General features: G+C 45.2%; 1 protein-coding gene across 2 annotated transcripts; it reads right to left on the bottom strand.

Moving 5' to 3' along the window:
• Positions 1 to 466: 466 nt before the first annotated feature.
• atg2a (autophagy related 2A) lies at positions 467 to 19707 on the bottom strand. 2 transcript variants are annotated; one of them, XM_076046800.1, is made up of 43 exons: positions 19172 to 19707; positions 18618 to 18780; positions 17782 to 17946; positions 17490 to 17592; positions 16047 to 16191; positions 15448 to 15678; positions 14934 to 15033; positions 14575 to 14739; positions 14263 to 14402; positions 14082 to 14160; positions 13303 to 13555; positions 12899 to 13040; positions 12569 to 12667; positions 12077 to 12232; positions 11135 to 11402; positions 10954 to 11026; positions 10620 to 10788; positions 10377 to 10519; positions 10099 to 10211; positions 9830 to 9987; positions 9566 to 9698; positions 9274 to 9458; positions 9111 to 9191; positions 8608 to 8714; positions 8421 to 8513; positions 8226 to 8296; positions 7833 to 7909; positions 6350 to 6520; positions 6065 to 6191; positions 5623 to 5852; positions 5287 to 5516; positions 5065 to 5200; positions 4218 to 4445; positions 4005 to 4106; positions 3752 to 3836; positions 3508 to 3661; positions 3303 to 3372; positions 3125 to 3207; positions 2876 to 2997; positions 2620 to 2774; positions 2333 to 2491; positions 1939 to 2244; positions 467 to 1859 (listed from the first exon to the last, which is right to left on the bottom strand). In XM_076046800.1, exons 1-42 carry the CDS (start codon positions 19340 to 19342, stop codon positions 2008 to 2010), a joined length of 6072 nt encoding a protein of 2023 aa, XP_075902915.1. In that variant the 5' UTR covers positions 19343 to 19707; the 3' UTR covers positions 467 to 1859; positions 1939 to 2007. The 2 variants fall into 2 exon arrangements, with proteins under 2 accessions (XP_075902915.1, XP_075902916.1); XM_076046801.1 differs by having other exon boundaries at positions 5635 to 5852.
• Positions 19708 to 19767: the final 60 nt, after the last annotated feature.

Genomic DNA, 19767 nt, shown 5'->3' with positions numbered 1-19767 from the left:
AGGTGACGAGATGAATTAAAGTGAGTTAAACCACACAAAAGTACAACAATGTCAGATGTTTTGTGAAAAATACGTCTTCACACCATGATGCTCATTCAACATATTCTGAGTTTGTTGTTGCCGTTATCAACATTGTTTTAAATTAAAACACAATATTAAGTTTAAATATTAAAATTTAAACTTAATTAATAATGTGTGGGATTGCTACAGGTGTTTTCTTATCATAATAAATATTTTAATATTTTCAGATAATGTGTATATGCCTTTAGAATGACATGAGCACTCAGTATTTTCTGGCTGAAATGTCTTTTTGCAATTATAAATTAAATAAAAAATTAAATACAAAATGTAACAAAAAAATAATTACTAAATACATAATGCATTGAATGCAATACAATATATCCTTTTGGGTTTCACTATTAATTATTAAAATATGACCAATACAAAGCAGAAACAAGAGTCAAACTTGTTATTTTTAAACTATTTTTTATTTTTTTGTATTAACTTTTTATATTCCTTTGTCTTCATATCATACAGGTCATTCATACAGTTTGATATAGTAAATAGCATTTACACACAACAGGTGTAACAAGTGTCTACCTTTCATTCTCACAGTCATGCAACATACACTTGGCAGTCACACACTCTGTTTCAATCAAACATTTTTATACGTATTAAAAAATAACATAAAAATGTAAAACAGTTTTTAGACCACAAACCCCAAATTTTCCATCCTCCATTGTAACAAGATTCACATAATCACAATCCTTATTTTGAGAATTGGCTTGACAATACTTGTGTTTAAACAATTAAAAAAAAAAAAAAAGACGAATAAAGTAAAACAAAAAACCTAAAGAGACATGAAAAATGCAGGAAGGCGACTAAAATAGTGGGCAAATCAATTTTGAAGATAAGTATAATCAGTTTTGATCCTTCTGTGTATGAACTTTGGAAGCAGAGGCAAAAAAAGCTGCAGGAAAAAAGAAAAAGAACAAACACTGGCTGACATCGAGACGCGTGCAGCTCAGTATTGGGATGAAGCAAGGTGCAGGATGTGGGAAGGCAACACAATTCAGACACAAAGGTTTATGGCACAAATAACAGCACAGAAAGAAAAAGGTGCATATGGGGGCTGGAGTTAAAGCAATGACACAGTTTTGCATTGTGAAGCTGAAATGAAAACCATTTACAAACTTCTAGACGATGTTAGCAAAGGCCACTTGAAACTTGAAACGATTCTGTTCCCAATTTGACCATCTGTGGAGAGGAGGACACTGGAGGAGGTTGCACTGTGTTGGTTGCTCTGTAACACCGTGCAACCAAGAAGCTGACGTGATACCTTTCAGGGAACGCTGTCTGTGACTAGATCAGTGACGAAGGACACTGAGTGAGCTTTTAGATGTAATTACTTGTCATAATCAATGTGTTTTTTTTAAATGTATAACTATAGCTACTAGAAGCCGTCTAGAATGTCTGCTGTCCTGGAAAAAGTTCATATTATATCAGGAGACCCATTGCTAAGTTACAACATTATCATTTTTTGGTGCAAATCAAAAAATAATTTTATATAAAGCCAGAGGAGAGTGATATGTTTGAACAGACAGTGATAATATACAGACTACTGTATTATTGAGGGAAACATGTATGGAGAGGTGTATGAAGAAACAAAATAAGTCATATCTGTTGTAGTCCATATGTGAGGGATCCACATTAAAACACTGTGTGTATGGTACTGCAGTAATTGTTAGATTTTGCTATTTTTTTGCATTGGAGCACACATTGACAGTCATTAGTCCACACAGACATGCAAAAAAAACCAACAAAACACACATTCCGTCCAAACTTGAGCCACTCGCAAGCTCACGAAGACACACACACGCGCGCAAACACACGCGCGCAAACACACACACACACACACACACACACACACACACACACACACACACACACACACACACACACACACACACACACACACACACACACACACGTTACGTAGAAGCGTCGTCATTCTTGGCCTTCCTCCATGCGCCACTTGAGGAAATCCTCTTTGCGGGCGTCCGGCTTGATTTGGTTTCGCATGCCACCGAGCAGGTTGGAGGTGGCTTCAGAGGCCACGATTAAAGGACGGACCACGGTGGGCGGGATCTGCCGCAGGACGCCGCCCACAGCGCCGGGCAGGCCCTTTTGTTCGTGGCCGCGGGATGCTACGTCGCACAGTGTCTGGGCTGTGTCGATCACTCCCTGGAGGGCATAAAAAAAACATGTTGGGGTTGGCACACACACAGTGACTGGAGAAGAGTTGCAGGGTGTTTATTTTTGAAGAACACACCTCTCTGACGGTGTCGTAGGCCTTGGCCACGCCCTCTCTGAGGTCAGCTGGCTGAGCAGCCCTGCGGGGCCGGCTGGGTGGGGCACGACCCTCTGTGATGGCCAGACGGCTCAGGGGCGGAGTGGGAGAGAGGATGTCATACACCGTCTCTGCAGTGGCCTACAGGGCATGCAATCGAGGAAAAAAAAACAACTGAGGATAACAGGTCATTTTTTATTTTTTTTAACTTCAAGGATGTATAGCTTAAAGAATAGAAGATGGATGAACAACACGTCTTCAGATGATACCTGAATAGCCTGCACCAGCCTGTTGCTGAGCTCCAGGGCAGCTGACGCTGTGGAGGTACCGAAGGATGCTGCCCCCCTCTGGAGACCTCTAATAATGCGCCCGTCCTTTCTGTATTGCTCGATTGGCAGCCAGAAGAGGTCTCTCACCCCGTGGACTGAAGGAAGAGGGTTAAAATGGGATGAGAGCAATTAATCATCAGCTGTGCCAATTGTGTGGACAGCAGTGTGTGTAGCAGTGAGTGAAGTAGGGACTCACACAGCTGGACAACAGAGTGCATGGGGCCAACGCCTCCCAGAATGCCTGGCAGCTGATTCTTCCTAATGTCTGAGAGCCACTCAGTGACGGCATACTGAATGACTTTGTCAACACCGAGGAGGCTGAAAAAAAAAAGTAGAGCAGAACAGATTCATTACACAATTGGAAATGCAAACGCCTTGTCTTTTAAATTATCTATGAATCAAACAATCAAGAGGCTCCATATGATATGTAATTGTTTCTCCTCACCCGTGCCGACAGCAGAGCCTCTTCAACTTTAGCTCGGAGCAGTTTAACTGGGCCAGCCCGATCAGAATTCCTGCAAATGTTCCCTGTGAAGCAGCAAAAAAACGCTTGACGTGTGAGATTTTATTGCCGTGTATGTCACACAGCCTCAGTGACGGACGAGTTGCTGCTCGACTCTCACCTGTTCAATGACAACATGCTTGCCATGGTAATCCAGCCAGATAGGCACTTCAGAGGTGAAACGGAACTCCCTTAAATCAACAAAACCGTCAACATGAGATGTTTTTGTTCACGCCGCAAGAAGAGTTTTGCGCTCTCACTTTGTCTGCTTGGAACACGTAACCTTTTAGAAAAAAATGAATGAATAAAGTGAAAACTACACCTACCGGAAATAGATGGGCTGGTCGGAGGAGGAGGCGGAGCCAGCCGAGGACGAGCTCTGCTCGCTGTAGGTTGTTTCCACAGAAGCCGTGAGGTCAGGTCCCAGGCCAGCTGCAGACTCTGCCTCCTCAGGCACCTTCTGCGAGGGCTCTGCCTTCACTGGAGAATAAGGACAAACATTTGATTACCGGGGCACATCGTAACACCACACACCTGAGAAGTCAGAATCATCGTCAAGACGTATCTCACCTTCACTTGCTGGGTCCACAGGGAGGTACGGGTTCACGTAGGAAGCCAGATTACTGAAATAGTCCTTTAGGAAGAACAGCGCATCCTGGAGAGAAGAGAACAGGTTGGATGTCGAAGGGTAAGCAGGCAGAAATCTGATGCCAAATGTTCAGGAACTATCACTTATTGAGCAAAGCATTTATTAAGTGTCTATCTAGTGTCTAATATGAAATTCTGAAAGCAGACAGTACAACTTGTTAGGGGGCATAGTCACCTGGTCAATGTTAAGTCGTAGTGGCAGCAGGCTGATCCGCAGACAGCACTCTGGACCACCGAGGCCTGACTCTGGACACACCTGCAGCGCTTTGACTGTAAGCTATCAAAGAGAGAAAACACTAACTCAATATCAGAAGCATGATCATAACCCCCCTCCTCCTCCCCCATACCCCACCCCCCGTCTCCCCATTCAGCCTCTCTGCTGCCTCACCATGTTGGAGTGAGCACGGCGCGGCATGCTCTCGCTGGTGTAGAGGTAGAGGAACTTGTTGATTTGCGAGGAGGCCAATCGATCTCGAACCTCCAGCTCTTGCACGATGAACACCTGCCTGGAGAGCGGCTGCTCACCACCAGGGCAGGCTCCCGGCCCCACTGGGCCCGAGCCCTCGCCATCCTGCCCAGCTACTGCCGCAGGATAGGACTCGTGTTGGAAGGACACCTGTGGAAGATGAGAGATGTGTCCAGAAGACATTAGCGCATGTCTGAGTGGTGGTCAAAGAAGAGTCGCCCAGTTTTCAGGAGACTTCATGAAGAAGTTTTAAAAAGTCTTAACTGCAGGTCATATTTGTTTATTGTGTCATTTATTTTACTAACTAACTTATTATATTAGGTAATGACCTGAAACCTACACAAACTTTTGACAACCAGTCAAAGGTTTTGACACATCTTATGAAATTAATGTACTTTCTTTCATTCTCATGACTATTGACATTGCAGTTTCTCAATGAAGACATCAAAACTACGTATGAACACACATGGAATTATGTAGGAAACAATAGGAGTGTAAAATAACTCAAATACGTTTTATATTTAAATTCTTCAAGATAGCCACCTTTCATAAAACGCATATTTATTATTTAACTTGTTTTTCTTTGATGCATAATTACACATATCTTGCTCATATATTTGATGTCTTCAGTATCTATCTGCAGTGTAGAAAGTTAAAAAGAAAATTGCATGAGAAGGTTTGTGCAAACTTTGACTGGTTCCTCAGCTGCTGACTTCCGCTCTTGCCATCTCACCCAAACACAGCGCACACACATACACCGCTTGAATACCTTGGTGAGCTGGATCTCCACCAGCAGCGTGTGCTGCCGGCCGCTGCCTCCGGCCCAGCGCCAGGAGTTCTGGGGGCGAGAGGATGTGGCGAAGCGAGACGGGGACCCGCGGGCGCCAGCGGGGGCCGGCCGACCTCTGAGGAGGAAAACAGTGAAAAGCCACGTGAGTGGGATGAAAGTGAGATGACCTCGGGTAAAAGACTGATCGCCTGTCAATCGTACCTGTTTGCGTGCTGGGTGTGCGCGGACATGGGCTTACTGCCAAAGTCTTTGCCTCCGTAGAGGTGCCACACCACGGAGATCTCCCGCAGCACAACCCTGCTCTGAGGCACTGGGAAGCGGCTGGGTGCTCGCAGAAGGTCGGAGCTGCCTCGAGGCCGCGAGAAATGACTGTCCTTCACCTTGATAGGCCCCGCCGACAGCACTGTCACCACGGGCTCCCCGTCCTTGGGCTGTGAACAATCCCATGAGGAGATGTGTATGAGTAAAAACATATGCGACCATCATCATGTCAGGAGCAGCAATAAGGATGAGGAGATGGTGGGTGTGGGAGAGGACCATGAAGCTCACAGGAATCCCCATGCCAGGAGCCTCCAGGATGCAGAAGTCGTCGTTGTCGGTGGAGTCTCCCGAGGCGTCGTCCGACATCATGTCGGCCTGAGCCTCCGTTGCCATGGCGACGTCCAGCTCAGAGTCAACCGTTTGCAGGATGGAAGGGCCGCTTTTCGAACGCTCGCCGGGGAACAAGTAGACAGATACAGGAGAGGCCCTGGGTATGGTGGGTGAACCTGGGTAGAAAAAAAACAACAACAACAGAACATACACTTGTCAGCTGTCAACTAACACATAGCTACAATGACAACCTACATCAGCCAACAGCCAATAGCACATGTTGAGGTGCAGGCCCCCCCATGTAGCCATTCAGACATAGAAACACACTTTATGCCGCCCAAGTCAGAATGTCAGTGATGTCCAGTGTGACGCCGATGAGACAACCAACCTGCTTCTAAGCTCTCGTCCCGGTGGCTCTTCTCCGTGTCGATTAAGGCATCAGCCAAGTCGTACTGGTTGATCTCAGCGGTTTCAGCCGGGGGGCACAGCGGAAGGGACGCAGGACTCTCTGACAGCTGACAAAACACAACATGCATCAGTCGTTTTGAGGCATTTTGAGGTCAGGCAGGTTTACAGATCTGTTGGAACTGCATGCAGCAAATGCAAAGTAGAGCAAACTATGAACTTCTAGGCCTGAAGGTGAGAAACTCTGTCGTGAACAAGTCACACTTACTGGTAACTTCTGGCCAGCGATTTCCGTGGGAGAGGTTTGCCGCGGTGGGGGGTGCAGGTCGCCCTGGGAGACCAGGTATTGCAGCAGGTTGACCAACGAGGCGCAAGAGTCGGCGCAGGTGTGGAGGTGGACCACATTATTGGAGCAGCGGAGCTCGAAAAGAGGCTGAGACTGAAACAAACAACAAAGGCAGGAGAAGCAGAAAGGTGATGAACAGGAAGAAGCAGGTGGAATTATATTGAAATGGTGAAACAATTTGCAGGAAATGACTGCATTATTACTTTTACAAGTATTTTACTGTACATAACTCTTTACAATGTGTCTACCTGTCAAAGCTTAAAAGTTGATTGTTCCAGACCAAGAATTCAGGCCTGTATTTTTGTGCGAAAAGTCTGGTTCTCTTCGTTGTATTGATTAGCTGTAATCACCTGCAGGTGTGTGTAAGAATAAAAGCAATGGCCACACCATCTCTCTCTCTCTCACTCTCTCTTTATCCTGCTGCAGCTGAGACCTTTGTTTAGCTATTCTTAGTTTTCAGTTGGATTACAATAAATCTCCTAAACTTTTGCTTGTTTGTGTGTGATTCGTTGTGTTGCGTCATTCTGAGCCAAAGGGTCAAAACATTGATTTAAAAAGGTGACTTGATTATTTACTCATTTTCACTTTAATGCCATGGAAGTCTATGGGGTCAAAAGTCAACTTTGTCCTAGAGACATGGGGCCACTTGCAGGTTCATCTGGATCCCTCAAGACACAGCCACGTCAAATTTGGGGCTTCTAGCCCATGAGGAACCCCGAAACCCTAACCCTAATTCCAGTAGTAACCCTAACCCTAATGCCATGCAAGTCTATGGGGTCAAAAGTCAACTTTGTCCTAGAGACATGGGGCCACTTGCAGGTTCATTGGGATCCCTCAAGACTCAGCCACATCAAGTTTGGCACTTCTAGCCCCAAATTTGGGCGAGGGGGGGGCATGAAAATTTTTCTTCCTCCAAGGTGGGGCTTAACAGAGAAAGTTTGAGAACCACTGCTTTAAAGTAACTAGTGAATATCTAGAACAAATATGGGTGATCAAATTATAAATGTAATTAAAAATACATTCATTACCAATATGAAGACAGAAACAAGAGAAAGCCCAACTTTGAATTAACTTTATTGTCATGCCCCAGCCTTGTTGCTGATTGGCTGCAGATTGACTGTTGACGAGACAACTTTGGTTGTTTGTCCGACTAAAAAGTGATCCATGACAGAAACTGCTGTGCAAAGCCATAATAACAGAGAAACCTCATCATGGCAAAGCAGATGTTAAGGAAAACGGGCCCCCGTGCTCATTAGTGGTTTGTGAATTTAGCTAAATTATAATGTTTTGTGTACATTTACATTTTTGTTTTGACAATGCTAGACATTTTTGTGCCGCAGCGCTTTGCGGTTGCTGAGTGAATGTGAACGCAACGCGGGGATGTAAACAGATGGCGAACACCTACCAGCTTGCCCGTTTCGCTGCCCTTCCATGTGGTAATGGCCAACTCCAGCAGGTCAATGTCCAGCACACACACATAGTCTGCGTGATGTAAAGGTGGTTCACAGGTTTGTTAAAACTGAACCTCTTTTGCGCGCTGATTATTGTTTACATCTGTTTTGTGACAAATGTCGTCTACAAAACTACTTATAAATAGCAACTCTTATGTGGGCAACACTCTAAAAAGGTACTTTCACACAAAAATGTGTTTTTGAATGTGTTAATGTGTCAGGAAAATGCTTCATCTGAACAAAAACAACTTTCTTCAATCAAAATGTCCCTCCTTGTTTTACATTCCTCCACTGAAGAGGGCGCCAAAAATAACACAAGTCAACATGACACAAATGTGAGTTTTCACCTCTTCTCAGATCCACTGTCTCAGCTTCACATTTGTCAGAAAGGTAGAGAGCAGAGTCGTCCAGAATGAATCTGACAACAACAACAAAAAAGTCACAAATTAACAGCTAATAAATGCCACTTTGCATCAGAGTGAACACGCAGTAGAATATTACATCAGCGACAGAACAGGAGCTTTTGGACGGACAGACTGTACCTGAGGTGGAAGGTGGCAGTGTCCACAATGATGTTACTGGACAGCGAGAAGGACTCTGCTGTGAACAACATGCGCAGCGGCAGGTACAGTGGCCTGAACCAACAGAGACGGACGTGATTAATGCGGATACAGGAAGAGGTAGAAAGTGGATTTACAGCTCTCTTTTTTTTTTTAAGTGATGTGTCACCTGTAGTCGACGGCACAAGAAGCGAGGTGTGTGTGGAGAACAGTGATGATGGTAGGCGCCGTGTATCCCAGGATGGGATCATCAATGACGTCCAGAAAATCAACCAGCTGAAACAAACAGAGAGATTGTTTACCAAAGAATGAGAGGCTGGTAGTAGCGTTGCATTACGTTCAGATAAAAATAACCTCTCTACGCTGATATATATTTTAAGTAAAATGGTTGAATTTCAAGTAAAAACATAGCATTGGTGTATAGAGAGATAACAAGCAGTAACAACCACCGGCCCTTCAATGAGGTCAAAAATATCTAATTCCTGCTCTTTCGGGTAAAGTTAAGGTTTGGGAAAAAAAGAACAACTTCATAATTTGTTACAATAAGACAAATGTAAGAACAAACACACACGTGGGACAGAAACTATATCTGAGTACTGAGAAAAAACTTCCAGGAAAAAAAAAAGGTTCAACACAATTGTGAGAGTCCACCGCCATTTGAAATCCTCTCACCTGCTCGTGCCAGCTGTGATTGGTCTGAGTCATGTAATGTCTCATTGTGGCGCCTTGAAGTCGAAGAGCGACGAGGAACTCCTTTGAGTAGAAACAGGACAAAGCGTTAAATTAGAGGGTTGCACCGGTTGAGGAAAAATGCAGGTGTCTGAGAAGGACGCACCTTGACGTCCCTCTGAGGGTCCAGCGTGACTTTGATGGCGGTGGACAACATCTGCGTCTCGCCCTCCCTGCCACACACGCTGCTCACGCCCACCTCTGTGGGGTAGATGGTGGGCGCCAGGTGTTTCGGCGGCGCGAAACTGGGCATCTCCAGCCGCTGCGGGATGCACGTGTCTTTCACCGCCGCTGCAGTCGATTTCAGCGAGCACAAACAGAGTTGACGTCAGGACGCCGCACATGCGAGACACTTTTAACATTGGTTACATCTTTGCAAATTGAGTAAAAGCCAGTACCTTTATGGTACAGCTCCACTTGTCTGCTCTCGACGCATAGAAAATTGAGATTGGGGTTGTTTTGGTGCTGCGCCACGCTGAATATCTTCCCCCCTTCGAGGTCGAGCACAATTTCCCCATGAGTCTGGTCGTCCTTAGAGCGCAGAATGACATGAGAGGGGTTAAAAACAAGATATCAAGCTCCACTGATTGTAGGTGCAGATGCGGCTCTAGTTTGAGTAAATTCTGAGTCCTTTAGTAACATTAAGGAGGCCGGCGGCTCACCTTCTTGTCAGTTCGGGCTTGAAGACGTCCTTTGCCGATCATCACAGTGAGGGACAGCAGACTGAGGTTGTGTTTGGGGCGCGGAGCCGACTGCCGGATCCTTCCAGACGACTCACTGGCCAGGTAGAAACGAGGCTCATCCTCCTCTGAATCCGAGTCTGTTGGGAAGACGAAGGGAGGAGCCTCATGTGAGCACAATCCAACAAAATGACCGCACAATCAAAATGTTATACTGTCGCGTTGCAGCAAAAGCGACTGGGGAAGCTCACCCAGGCGAAAGGCCGACTTGCACAGCTGGAACTCATCGTGGTGATGGCGGCTGTGTTCGGGGCTGTGAGCGGCGGGAGGGGGAGGCTCCCACATCAGCAAGTCGTTGTTGATCCTGCAGGAGAACGACGAGAGAAGAGAATCCATGTGAACCCAGACAAAAAGATGCAGGTCCGACACAGAGACCAAAACCAGGGCCAGCACTCTATCAATAAAGAGTGTCTTGCACTTGACCTAATAGTAAACAGCAATAACATCAGCTCCTGCTCTGCAGCCACACCTGTTATAGATGCTTTGGAAGGCCTGTTTGCTGGGCAGCAGTATATAGGCCAGTGGGAGGCTGATATCCACGGCGCACTGACACTGAGCCACGCACTGCTCCTGGAACTGTTTCATCTCCTCCGGGTCAGCTGGGATCACCATCTGAGACACCAAGAAGAACATAGAGGAATTTGGTCTCCGACTATCCCGACTGGCTGCTGAAACTGGGGGGTGGGGTGCGGTCTGTTTGGCGTCAGCTGACCTCTTCCGTCTCGAACATGGTGCGGTTGGAGGAGAACGGTGAGCTGCTCTTGTCACCCAGCTCACAGTGGCTTTCTAGGAAGACGGAGCCGAGGTCCCTGATGAGGTTCACGCTGCCCAGACTAGATACCGGCTCCTGCATGTCACCTCCGCGCACGCGCACTGATATCCTGTTCACACAAACAGTGACTTAGCATTGCACATGTTATTTATCTTTTTATCTTTATTTGCTACTTATCTTAATAACACATATTTTGTTATTGGGTTTGTTGAGCAAAACTTCCTCAGTTCTGACCAAAGACCCATTTCTAGTGGTTCCCATGATAAACACTGACCTTGGGAGACAGTCACGGCTCTTTTTCACTCTGATGCAAGGGAAAGAGTCGCCTTCCCATCCTTCATACGAGCCTGTTGGAACACAGTAAGGTCAAAATTGTAAATGCTGATCGCTTCACGTCACACAACATGTTCGCCAACGCTGGTCATGCGATGCGGTGGGGAGGTTCTCATTCCCACCATGCAGGTCCGTGAAGGAAGCCTCCAGCAGCTGAGTGAGGCAAGGGGCACATGGGTTCCCCGCACTTGTCTGCTCCTTCTGGAGGTCTGGGGCCTCCTGGTGCTGCAGCTCCAGCTCCGTCAGCTCCAGCACCAACGTCTCCGGCCGCACTGCTTTCTGGCTCGGTGGTCGGCGCTCAGGAATGGGCCGCAGGTCGGGTATGGGGAAGCGAAGGACCAGGACAGCGTAGGGGGACAGGAGGGTGAAGGAGGAGCAAAGTTCCGTACTCTGGATCCAAGAAGAGGGACACAATCAGTACAGATTTAATTTAGAGAGAAAAAGATTCTGGAAACTGATCCACACGGCAACAGTCAGGAACACAATTATAATCACTCAAGACAGACTACTGAGCAGTTCTTGTTTCAGCAGTGCTCATTTGCTGTTTTAACTGGTCATTTGACTCAGGTACTGCGAGCACAAACGCTGTGAAACAATACAGGGTTTTCTTTTCAAGCCGTTCTTGCAGATCTGTCTATTTTATGGCTCCCGTGTGTCATGCTGACGCTGACGTCAAGGACTTTACGTCAACAAAACCACAAATGCCAAAATTATATCCTCTGAAATTTCGTTCAATGATCCAGGTTTACACAAAGCAGATGCATTGTGGAGAAACTGACCTCGAATCCTGTCATTGTCCATAAACAACTACAACTATTACTCGAAACTTCTCTTTTCTTTTCAAGACCTTTATGAAAAAAACTGTGATTAACTTAAATCCCTTGGCTTTTCTTTGTGCATTTCACAGCAGATACTAGAAGAAATATGCAATAACACAACAGGTATAGTTCCAAACTATACAGTTCAACTTCACGTTTTCTACTTATCTATACTTCATGAGAGATTAATATCCTCTTTATGAAACGATTGTCTATAAAAGAACATAAATGCTTGAGTGTGTGCACCTGCACGGCTCCAGGCTGTGTGTTCTGCGAGGGACAGTGGCTGAAGGCCTTGCTGAGGTTCCCCAGTCGGCTGAAGACATCCAGGTCCAGCTCCGCTCTCAGCTCAGCCAGCTCCACCCGCACCACACTGTCACGCTGCACCACCCGCTGTTTCCCCTGCAAAACACAGAATTAATCATTAAAAAAATATCCATGGATTAATGAATATTTCATTTTTTTAATGTAAACTGTTTAGTAAAAGTCTGACACTATAACAGGCAAAATATAATATAATGAGCCTATTGTCTCATATTTGGGTTTTTAACTATCCAACAAACTAATGTCAGTTAACAAGAAAACAAACTTAAGAAATAGTCTCAGCATTTCTCTTGACATAAATTTTCCCACAGGGCCTCTGTTTGACATTAATACGCAGAGTCAACAAAAGTATTTGCACAACACATTTGCACACTCGTATAATCAACATGTTGGTTTAAAAATGTCAATGCGCACCCTTCGCAGGTGTTTCTCGGTGAGGCTGTAGTGCACTTGGGCGCAGGGTCGAACTGCAGTGCCGACTGTAAACATGCCAGCTTTCTGGAACTGAAGCAACTGGGAAGAGAGGAAGACAAAACAGTCAGTTCCCTCACAACAAGCCATTGAATTTCATCATCTTGCAGATGAAACTGAAGAAGCAAAATGAAAGCTGCTATGATAAGCTGCATCTCACTGCTCTCTTAGTGTCGAGCAGGGACATTGTTCTGGTAGTCACGCATCAGTGAATGTGTTGAGAGGGCAGAATATCTTTCATTCAGCGATAGCAACAGAAATATACTATTCTACCTCGCTGTACTGAGGCTGTCCGTCCTCCCAGAGGCACTCTAACAGCTCCAGTCGGCTGAAGGAGAGGTCGGAGGTCATTGCCCGACTGTGGCGTCTTCCGCTCCGCATCTCGCAGGAGACCTGCACCGCTGCTCCGGTCACTCTGTGGCAAGAGGATGATGATGATTACTGGAACGCCACGACAACAAAACTAAACAGTGTGATTAAAAAGAGGCTCATAGGTTTCATATTTCCATTGATTTGAGTTAAATGTGTGATATTTTCAAAGGCAAACAAGAATTAAGAGTGAAACGTGCCAGATCAAAATAGGTACTATGCCATCTGTGGCAGCTATAAATGGATAAATATGTTGAGTGGCAACAAATTTATCCATGGAATTTGCTTGTTTGGTGTTTCTTTGCAACCTGAGATGGGAGTGGGGGCAGGCCTTGGCAAAGCTTCCCCGCAGATGGTGGAAATCTCTCTCGTTGAACATGCTGTCTTTGAAGAAGGCCAGCTCCTGGAAGAACACCTCAGACACGCCGGCCATTGATGCGGCGCTGTCGGGGGGCTGAGGGGGCGGGTCCTCCTGCAGCAGCGTCAGGGTCAGCCCACCAATTGAAAGCCGCAGAAGTGCATCCGGCTTAAGCTGCTCAGCCTGGGTTCTGTGAGCGCGGCCTGCAAAAAGAGGGAAATGTTCAAAAAATAAAGTGTCACACCTAAGCATGAAAAATCCCTTCTGAGCGCTGAGGCTACTGAGCTGCTGAAACTGCTGAGGGAGAGACTTTGTACAGTGCAACTGCTTTGTTGCTTGGATTTAAATGCAGGGTAGTGGTTCGCTCTGTCAGGTACAGCAAGCCGGCTGCAGGTTCGATCCTTGGGCTTCTCTCTGTGTAGTTAGTATGTTCTCCCAGTGTCTGAGCTTCCTCGCACAGTCCATGTTATTAGGAGAACATTGGTGTGAGTGCTTGTGAGTGAGTGAGTGAGTGAGTGAGTGAGTGAGTGAGTGAGTGAGTGAGTGAGTGTTATTTGTTTTTTTGTAGTGTGGCCACTATGCAGTTCACAGCTTTTCCTTGGAACAGGCGCTTATAATTTAACCTACCTACTCATATGATTCTCAAAATTGTGGCAATAAGCGAATTTGCTGTCAAAATGTTGAACTGACAACAACATCCAATTGCATTGGATTCAGCAGTGGCCTTACTTTTGGTCCAGCCACTGGCCTGGGGTAAGCTTGACAGACAGCCGGCTACAGGATATCTCCTGGGGCAGTTCACCATGCCCTGGGAGGAAAAATTAAAATGTTATTCTTCTTTGTACTGGTATCATTTCAAAAATGGAACTACTGTGATTTACAAGGAAATTCTTGACCACGTGCGGTGTACCTGTGCAGTCAGTGAAGCAGGCTGTGCGAAGCTGAGACTGTGGGTCGACGAGTCCATACTGGTCTCTGACATCTCGCTGCCTGACCGCACTGACGTCACGCTGCTGGCCATCCCAGCAGGACCCATGGAAAAAAACATTTCTGCAAGCACACGATCATAACCAGTCTTATTCATTTGCGCCAACCTGGCAAAAGACACATTTCCTGTGACTAGAGAATAGAAGAACGCTAAAGATGTGTTTTCCATGCATAGCTTTAAATTTTTTTCTTTCCAAGTTTCATCTCTATTTTCCCTCTTGACGCTAGATGCTACCTCCGTTCTCCAGGCTGGTGATGTAGGGCTCCAGGGATGGCTCAGCGTCCCATTCCAGATCTCTGGGACTGGAGCCCAGCTGTTTGCTGAGATCCTCCTCGATCATGCGCATGTCTTCTGAATCTAATGGTCGACTATGCGCTCCGCGACACTTGGTCTCCAATTCTAAGGGGGAGAGAAGCAAAAGACAAATGTATAATGATGCATTTAACTGATCTCACTTCTAATGTAATAATGCTGCTCTTGTGTTTTAATTTGTTCATTGCATCCAGCCTCATGTCACCATCAAGAAAATATTTGCCCTCTGTAGGTACGTTTCTTCTACTATGTTTTTGTTCAGGATGTGAGTTTTATTGTACCGGTGTCAATGCAGAGGGCTGCAAGTAGGTCCATCAGGTGAGTCACTTGGTCGGGGGACAGCAGCAGGTGGACACAGCCCAACTTCCCATCCAACTCCAACTGCACAACAAGGAGGAACAAGTCAGTCAAACAGGATCTGTGTCCTAAAAGAAACACATACACGCACATGCACACACTAGGTTTTATTTTATAACTTTTTTTTTTTAAGCTTTTCCATTAAGTGGTAGTATTATTACCAGGTCGTATTTCAGTACCTACATGGCTGGGATTCCAACAATGAGGTGCAACTGTTTCTGTGATTGCTGGCAGAGGGAGAAAGGGAGCCAGATGCAGTGACACACTAATGAGAAGGTTTTGTCAGGTGGGATTTTCAGACTATCTTGCTATGATGACTCCACCCGTATTGAGTTGGTTCTTTATTGTTATGGAAAATGACTGATACCAGAAGAGGCCAGTTGAGCAGAGGTGAGCAGTTGCTTGGACTGCGTCATGGAAAAGTGGCAGAACACACACCTTTGGTCCAGGCAGCATGTCATTCTGTTTGATCTTCACAGTCGTCTCAATGAATCCAGAGCAGCTTCCTATGAGTAGTGGTTGAGAGGGAAGACTGGTAGGTGGCGTTTGGTTGTCTTCATCTTCCCCTTCCTCTTCATGCTCCTGCTTCCCCTCTTCCTCTTCATCCTGCTCCTCATCCTCTCCTTCACTTGACCCAACAGACCCTGGGGGTTCCTCCTTCCGGACAGCCTAAGTACAGGAGAATTCCAAGATTACTGTCTGCAAAATACATTAATGCAATGAAAGGTTGTTGGCATTTATCCTTTTGTGCTGCTCATTCATTTATAGAAATGTATTTTATATAGTAAAAGTCTTCTGGATGCAATTCTCTAAAATGTTCAGCATCAATTTAATCTGTTTAAAAGATTATTAAAAAGTTTTAGAAAAATTGACACCGTTGAACAATCTTGTAAAGCCTCTGTTAAATTTCCAACTGAAAGTCCCACATTTTGGGAGGGGGGGGGGGGTAAAAGAGCAAATCAAATATTGAATCCACATCGAAAAACAAAGATAGAATAGAGAAAGAAACTGATCTTAGGACAGTTTGAGGCTCTCACCTGGTTCATGCTTGTGCTGTCATACAGCAGCTGAACTGCACTCAGCTGCAGAATCTTGTGCAGGAAGGCGGGCGGTTGGTGGATGTCGATGGGTGCAGCAGTCTGATTGGCTGGGTCTCGCACAGCTTCATCAAAGTACTCCAGCCTGGTGGAACATGTCACCAAAGAGCATTATTTTGTGCAATGACAGCATCTACATAAAGTACACAAGGAAAACACAAGTAATATAAACAAAGAAGATGTGCAGTTTTTATTTTAGTAGAAACGAACAAGGGAGGGACAAGGGCAGAGAATTGTATCTAGTGTTGATATGCAAGATGAATTTAGAAGAATGAACCGTTCACTCATCAGTCAAGTAGTTTCAGATTTTTTTCTTTCTGTAATAACTTTGTTATTTTTTGTTATATAGTGGCAAGTTTCTGGAAACTCAGTTATCCTAATAACAGTGGCTGAAAATGGCCTGGCTTTCAGGGCAATAACCCTCTATCAGCACAGGCAGCAGTTCTGTCAATAGGCCACTCATACAAAGAGAGTTCAGCCATATCACCCAGAAACACGTGAGTAAACTGTGTCACAGGTGTCTGCAGACACGTGGCGTGGAATAAAAACATAAAACTCAGATGTCATTGTCCAGTCATCGGTCATGGAAGTGTGAAAATGGAAACTCTGAATCTGAATTATCAGAAAAAAAGATCACTGTCAAACAGCATCACAGTGGCACCATCTTTATAACTATTATTATCATCACTCCAAATGAGTCAAGAATGTATAAACTGTAAATACACGGAGCAGATGCAAGCTGCATTCAAACCTGTCAAGTTCACAAACTTCTGTAATCCCAGACTGACAACAGCTGAGACTGCAGCAAACTTCGGCCATTTATAAAAGTCAGTTCGCTGCAATGGACTCGTCAGTGGTGACCTTGTTTAAAATGAGCTTCACATTGAGGTCTGAGCCAAAGAAGGTCAGAAGTGAGCAGGGGCCTCTTCTCCTTATCGGCTCTATTATCTCTTCTTCTGCAGCCTGACTGTATTGTGAGTGTTGATAGTTGATATGTGGAACTTACAATATTAATGATAAATGTCACCAGTAACATATTAAAATGTTAAAAAAACGGCAAATGGGATATTAGTATAAATCTGAATAATGGAAAATCACTGTCTAAAGTCCTTAAGATCTTAGCTGTGCGCTGCCCTTCCATAACAAGCGCTACAGGACTCTTTTTATGTCTTTATGGCTGCCACCCAAGAAACAACAACACTTGAAAACCGTAGCCGACATCAGACTAACCACTAGTACTAGTAGTAGAAAATACACCTGGAAAGAAATTACACCCCTTTAGCTGCTCAATGCCAGTTAATTTTTACCACAGCAGGATCCAAATGATGATCAATCTATTTCTAAGATGCTAGTTTCATAAAGAGGAAAATCACTACTACTCACCGTTTGATATGCACTTCTAAGGCAATGCCTGTTTCCAGGTCCAGGGGCTGGTGCTCAATGCGAACAATAGTGTCTATAAAGGTGACTTTTATGCGACGGAGAACTGTAAACACAAATGAGAGAAATTAAGAGATTTGATGACTCCTTTTGTTCCTGCTATTTGTGTTCAGTCTGATTTTATTAAAAGAACAATGTGGGTGAACATTGGCAAGAAATATTTTGTAAGGTGGATTTGATGGCTATTAGTTCACCGTCGCTTCTTCCAGACGGAGCACACTCGATTTTGACTCACCTGTGTCAATGGTTTGTGCAAACATTTCAAGCCCTTCTAGCTGAGCCGGTGGCTCTTGGACCGGTGGCTCCTCTGAAACCTCCGGGGGGTCCTTTAGGCACTCCTGGGCCAGCTGCATACTGGAGGTCATACTGGATGACCAGCCTTGGGAGTCCCAACCCCCGTCTGGGGACAAACAAACAAAACAAGAAACAATTAGGTCTAACAATTGTTTCTTCTGTTTATATTATCTAAATTTCAAGTTTTCTAAACTTGTTTTTTTCAAATTATATATTCAACTATGCACCTAACATTAACATTGTCAGGGGCATTAGCAATTTTTTTCCTCCAAGATGGACACAATGCAAGAATACATGATTTGTTCATGTTATTGTTGTCTTTTTGTTATTTTTCTCTTACACTGTTTGAGGCCACATTGTCAGAACACTAGTTGTTCATTCTGTGCTCCAGTGAAGCCATCAATATTAATTACGCAAAAAACAAAAACAACCTGAAAAATAGGAAACTGTGGGGGTCGGGAGTGGTGGGTGGACCAAACACCCAGCTAAGGGTGTTGCCAGAGCCATGAAACTAAGAGGTCTCAGTTCCTTTGTTACATAACAAAGGACTGACTTCCATAACAATTAGATTCAATACACTTTCTGGAGAAAGAAAAATATGCAACAGCCAAGGCACATACTTTGTTAGAAAACATAGGAAAAGTCATGGGACCTTGAACATGTTCTAATTTCTTAAAGGGTTCAATTACAGTCACCTTGAGACATATGCAGATGCTAAGTGTTTAAAACAATGTAACCTGTAGTTTGACAAAGGAAGTTATTTTTCACTAAACTCACTGGTGCGGTACTTGGGTCGACATGTTATCTGGAGACCAGACACTTCTAAAGTGCAGTGATCAGTGAGGAGAGCTTGCCAGGGGATGGTCACTGCTATGCTGCTCACAAATCCATCCACTATCTCCAATGGAGCCCCGAGAGATTCCAAAAGCTCATTGACAGCCTGTAAAAACAGAGGGGATAGTCAGGAACACACACAAAGTGCAACCGAGATGACTTTGCTGTTGGAACTGAAGAACTTAAAAATATCGTGCAGCCAAAACAACATAGGTGGGATCTTTTAGATACTAGTATGGGTATAATGAACCTGCGCTGCTGTTGTTGTTGCTTTCTAATAAAGCTCAGTTCCTCGAAGACATGTGAGCTTTGCTACAGGCAGGCAGGCCGACGAAGACTGCTCATGACGTTCGAGATTGTTGTTGTACTTGAGTGCAATTGCGAAACAGGCAGGGTTGCACGAGTTCGACAAAAACAGCACACGGTGACTGCCGCAACTGCTGAGACGAGGCAGAAAGCAGAGGGACACGTTCCCACGTCTCATTAAAGGCACTTACCCAGACATCGAGGTTGATTTCTTTGATGAGTCCACTGCCGTTGTAAAGGTCCAAGCCCAGCTGATCCAGGCTCAGCCTTTCCTGTAAAAAGTGGCCGAGGTAGTGCTGTAAGAGGTACCGACAGGCCCGCTTCTTGATTGAGCCTGACCAGGGGAAAAGCCAGCGAGACATAGGTCCAGCGAGAACGGGGAGAGGGACAGAGAAGGTGGCGGAAAAGAACGAGTGCGAGCAGAGTCCTCTGGCAACTGCATACCAGATTAACAGAAAGTGCAAAGCAAGGAATGAGCCACGGCTAGCTTGGAGGGGCTAAGGAAGGGGTAACTCAAGTTCTTCCTCAGGTTTGACACCAAAACTCGAAAATCCTTTGTGTCAAGGCCGACGGTGGTTCCACATTAATCGTCGTGGTGTTTCTTCAACTATCCGTAATTATCTTGACTCATAATTCCGATACTTTGTAGAAGAATTCGAGCGACAGGTTCCGTGGGTGCGTACCTCTTGTTCCAGGGTTGTTTATTGTTATCATACGCTTAACTGTATGGCGAGCGTACGTGCGTCTGACGTCACAGCAGCGTCGAGGCAAAACACGGAAAAGGAGC

This window comes from Nelusetta ayraudi, unplaced genomic scaffold (assembly GCF_046127955.1).
Source record: "Nelusetta ayraudi isolate G7.1 ecotype Tasmania unplaced genomic scaffold, CSIRO-AGI_Nayr_v1 ptg000090l, whole genome shotgun sequence".
In the NCBI taxonomy this organism is placed as follows: domain Eukaryota; kingdom Metazoa; phylum Chordata; class Actinopteri; order Tetraodontiformes; family Monacanthidae; genus Nelusetta; species Nelusetta ayraudi.
The sequence above is the reverse complement of the archived record's forward strand: the minus strand, read 5'-3'. Positions and strand labels throughout refer to the sequence as shown.

What these genes read in the sequence shown, in the direction of transcription:
- atg2a (XM_076046800.1), bottom strand. Translation starts at nt 19,342, where the DNA reads ATGTCTCGCTGGCTTTTCCCCTGGTCAGGCTCAATCAAGAAGCGGGCC. An exon ending in TCGCTGGCCAGAAGTTACCA is followed by an intron (nt 6,192 to 6,349) that starts GTAAGTGTGACT and finishes GTGTTTTGTCAG; the next exon opens with CTGTCAGAGAGTCCTGCGTC. An exon ending in TACGACTTAACATTGACCAG is followed by an intron (nt 3,837 to 4,004) that starts GTGACTATGCCC and finishes TCTTCTCTCCAG; the next exon opens with GATGCGCTGTTCTTCCTAAA.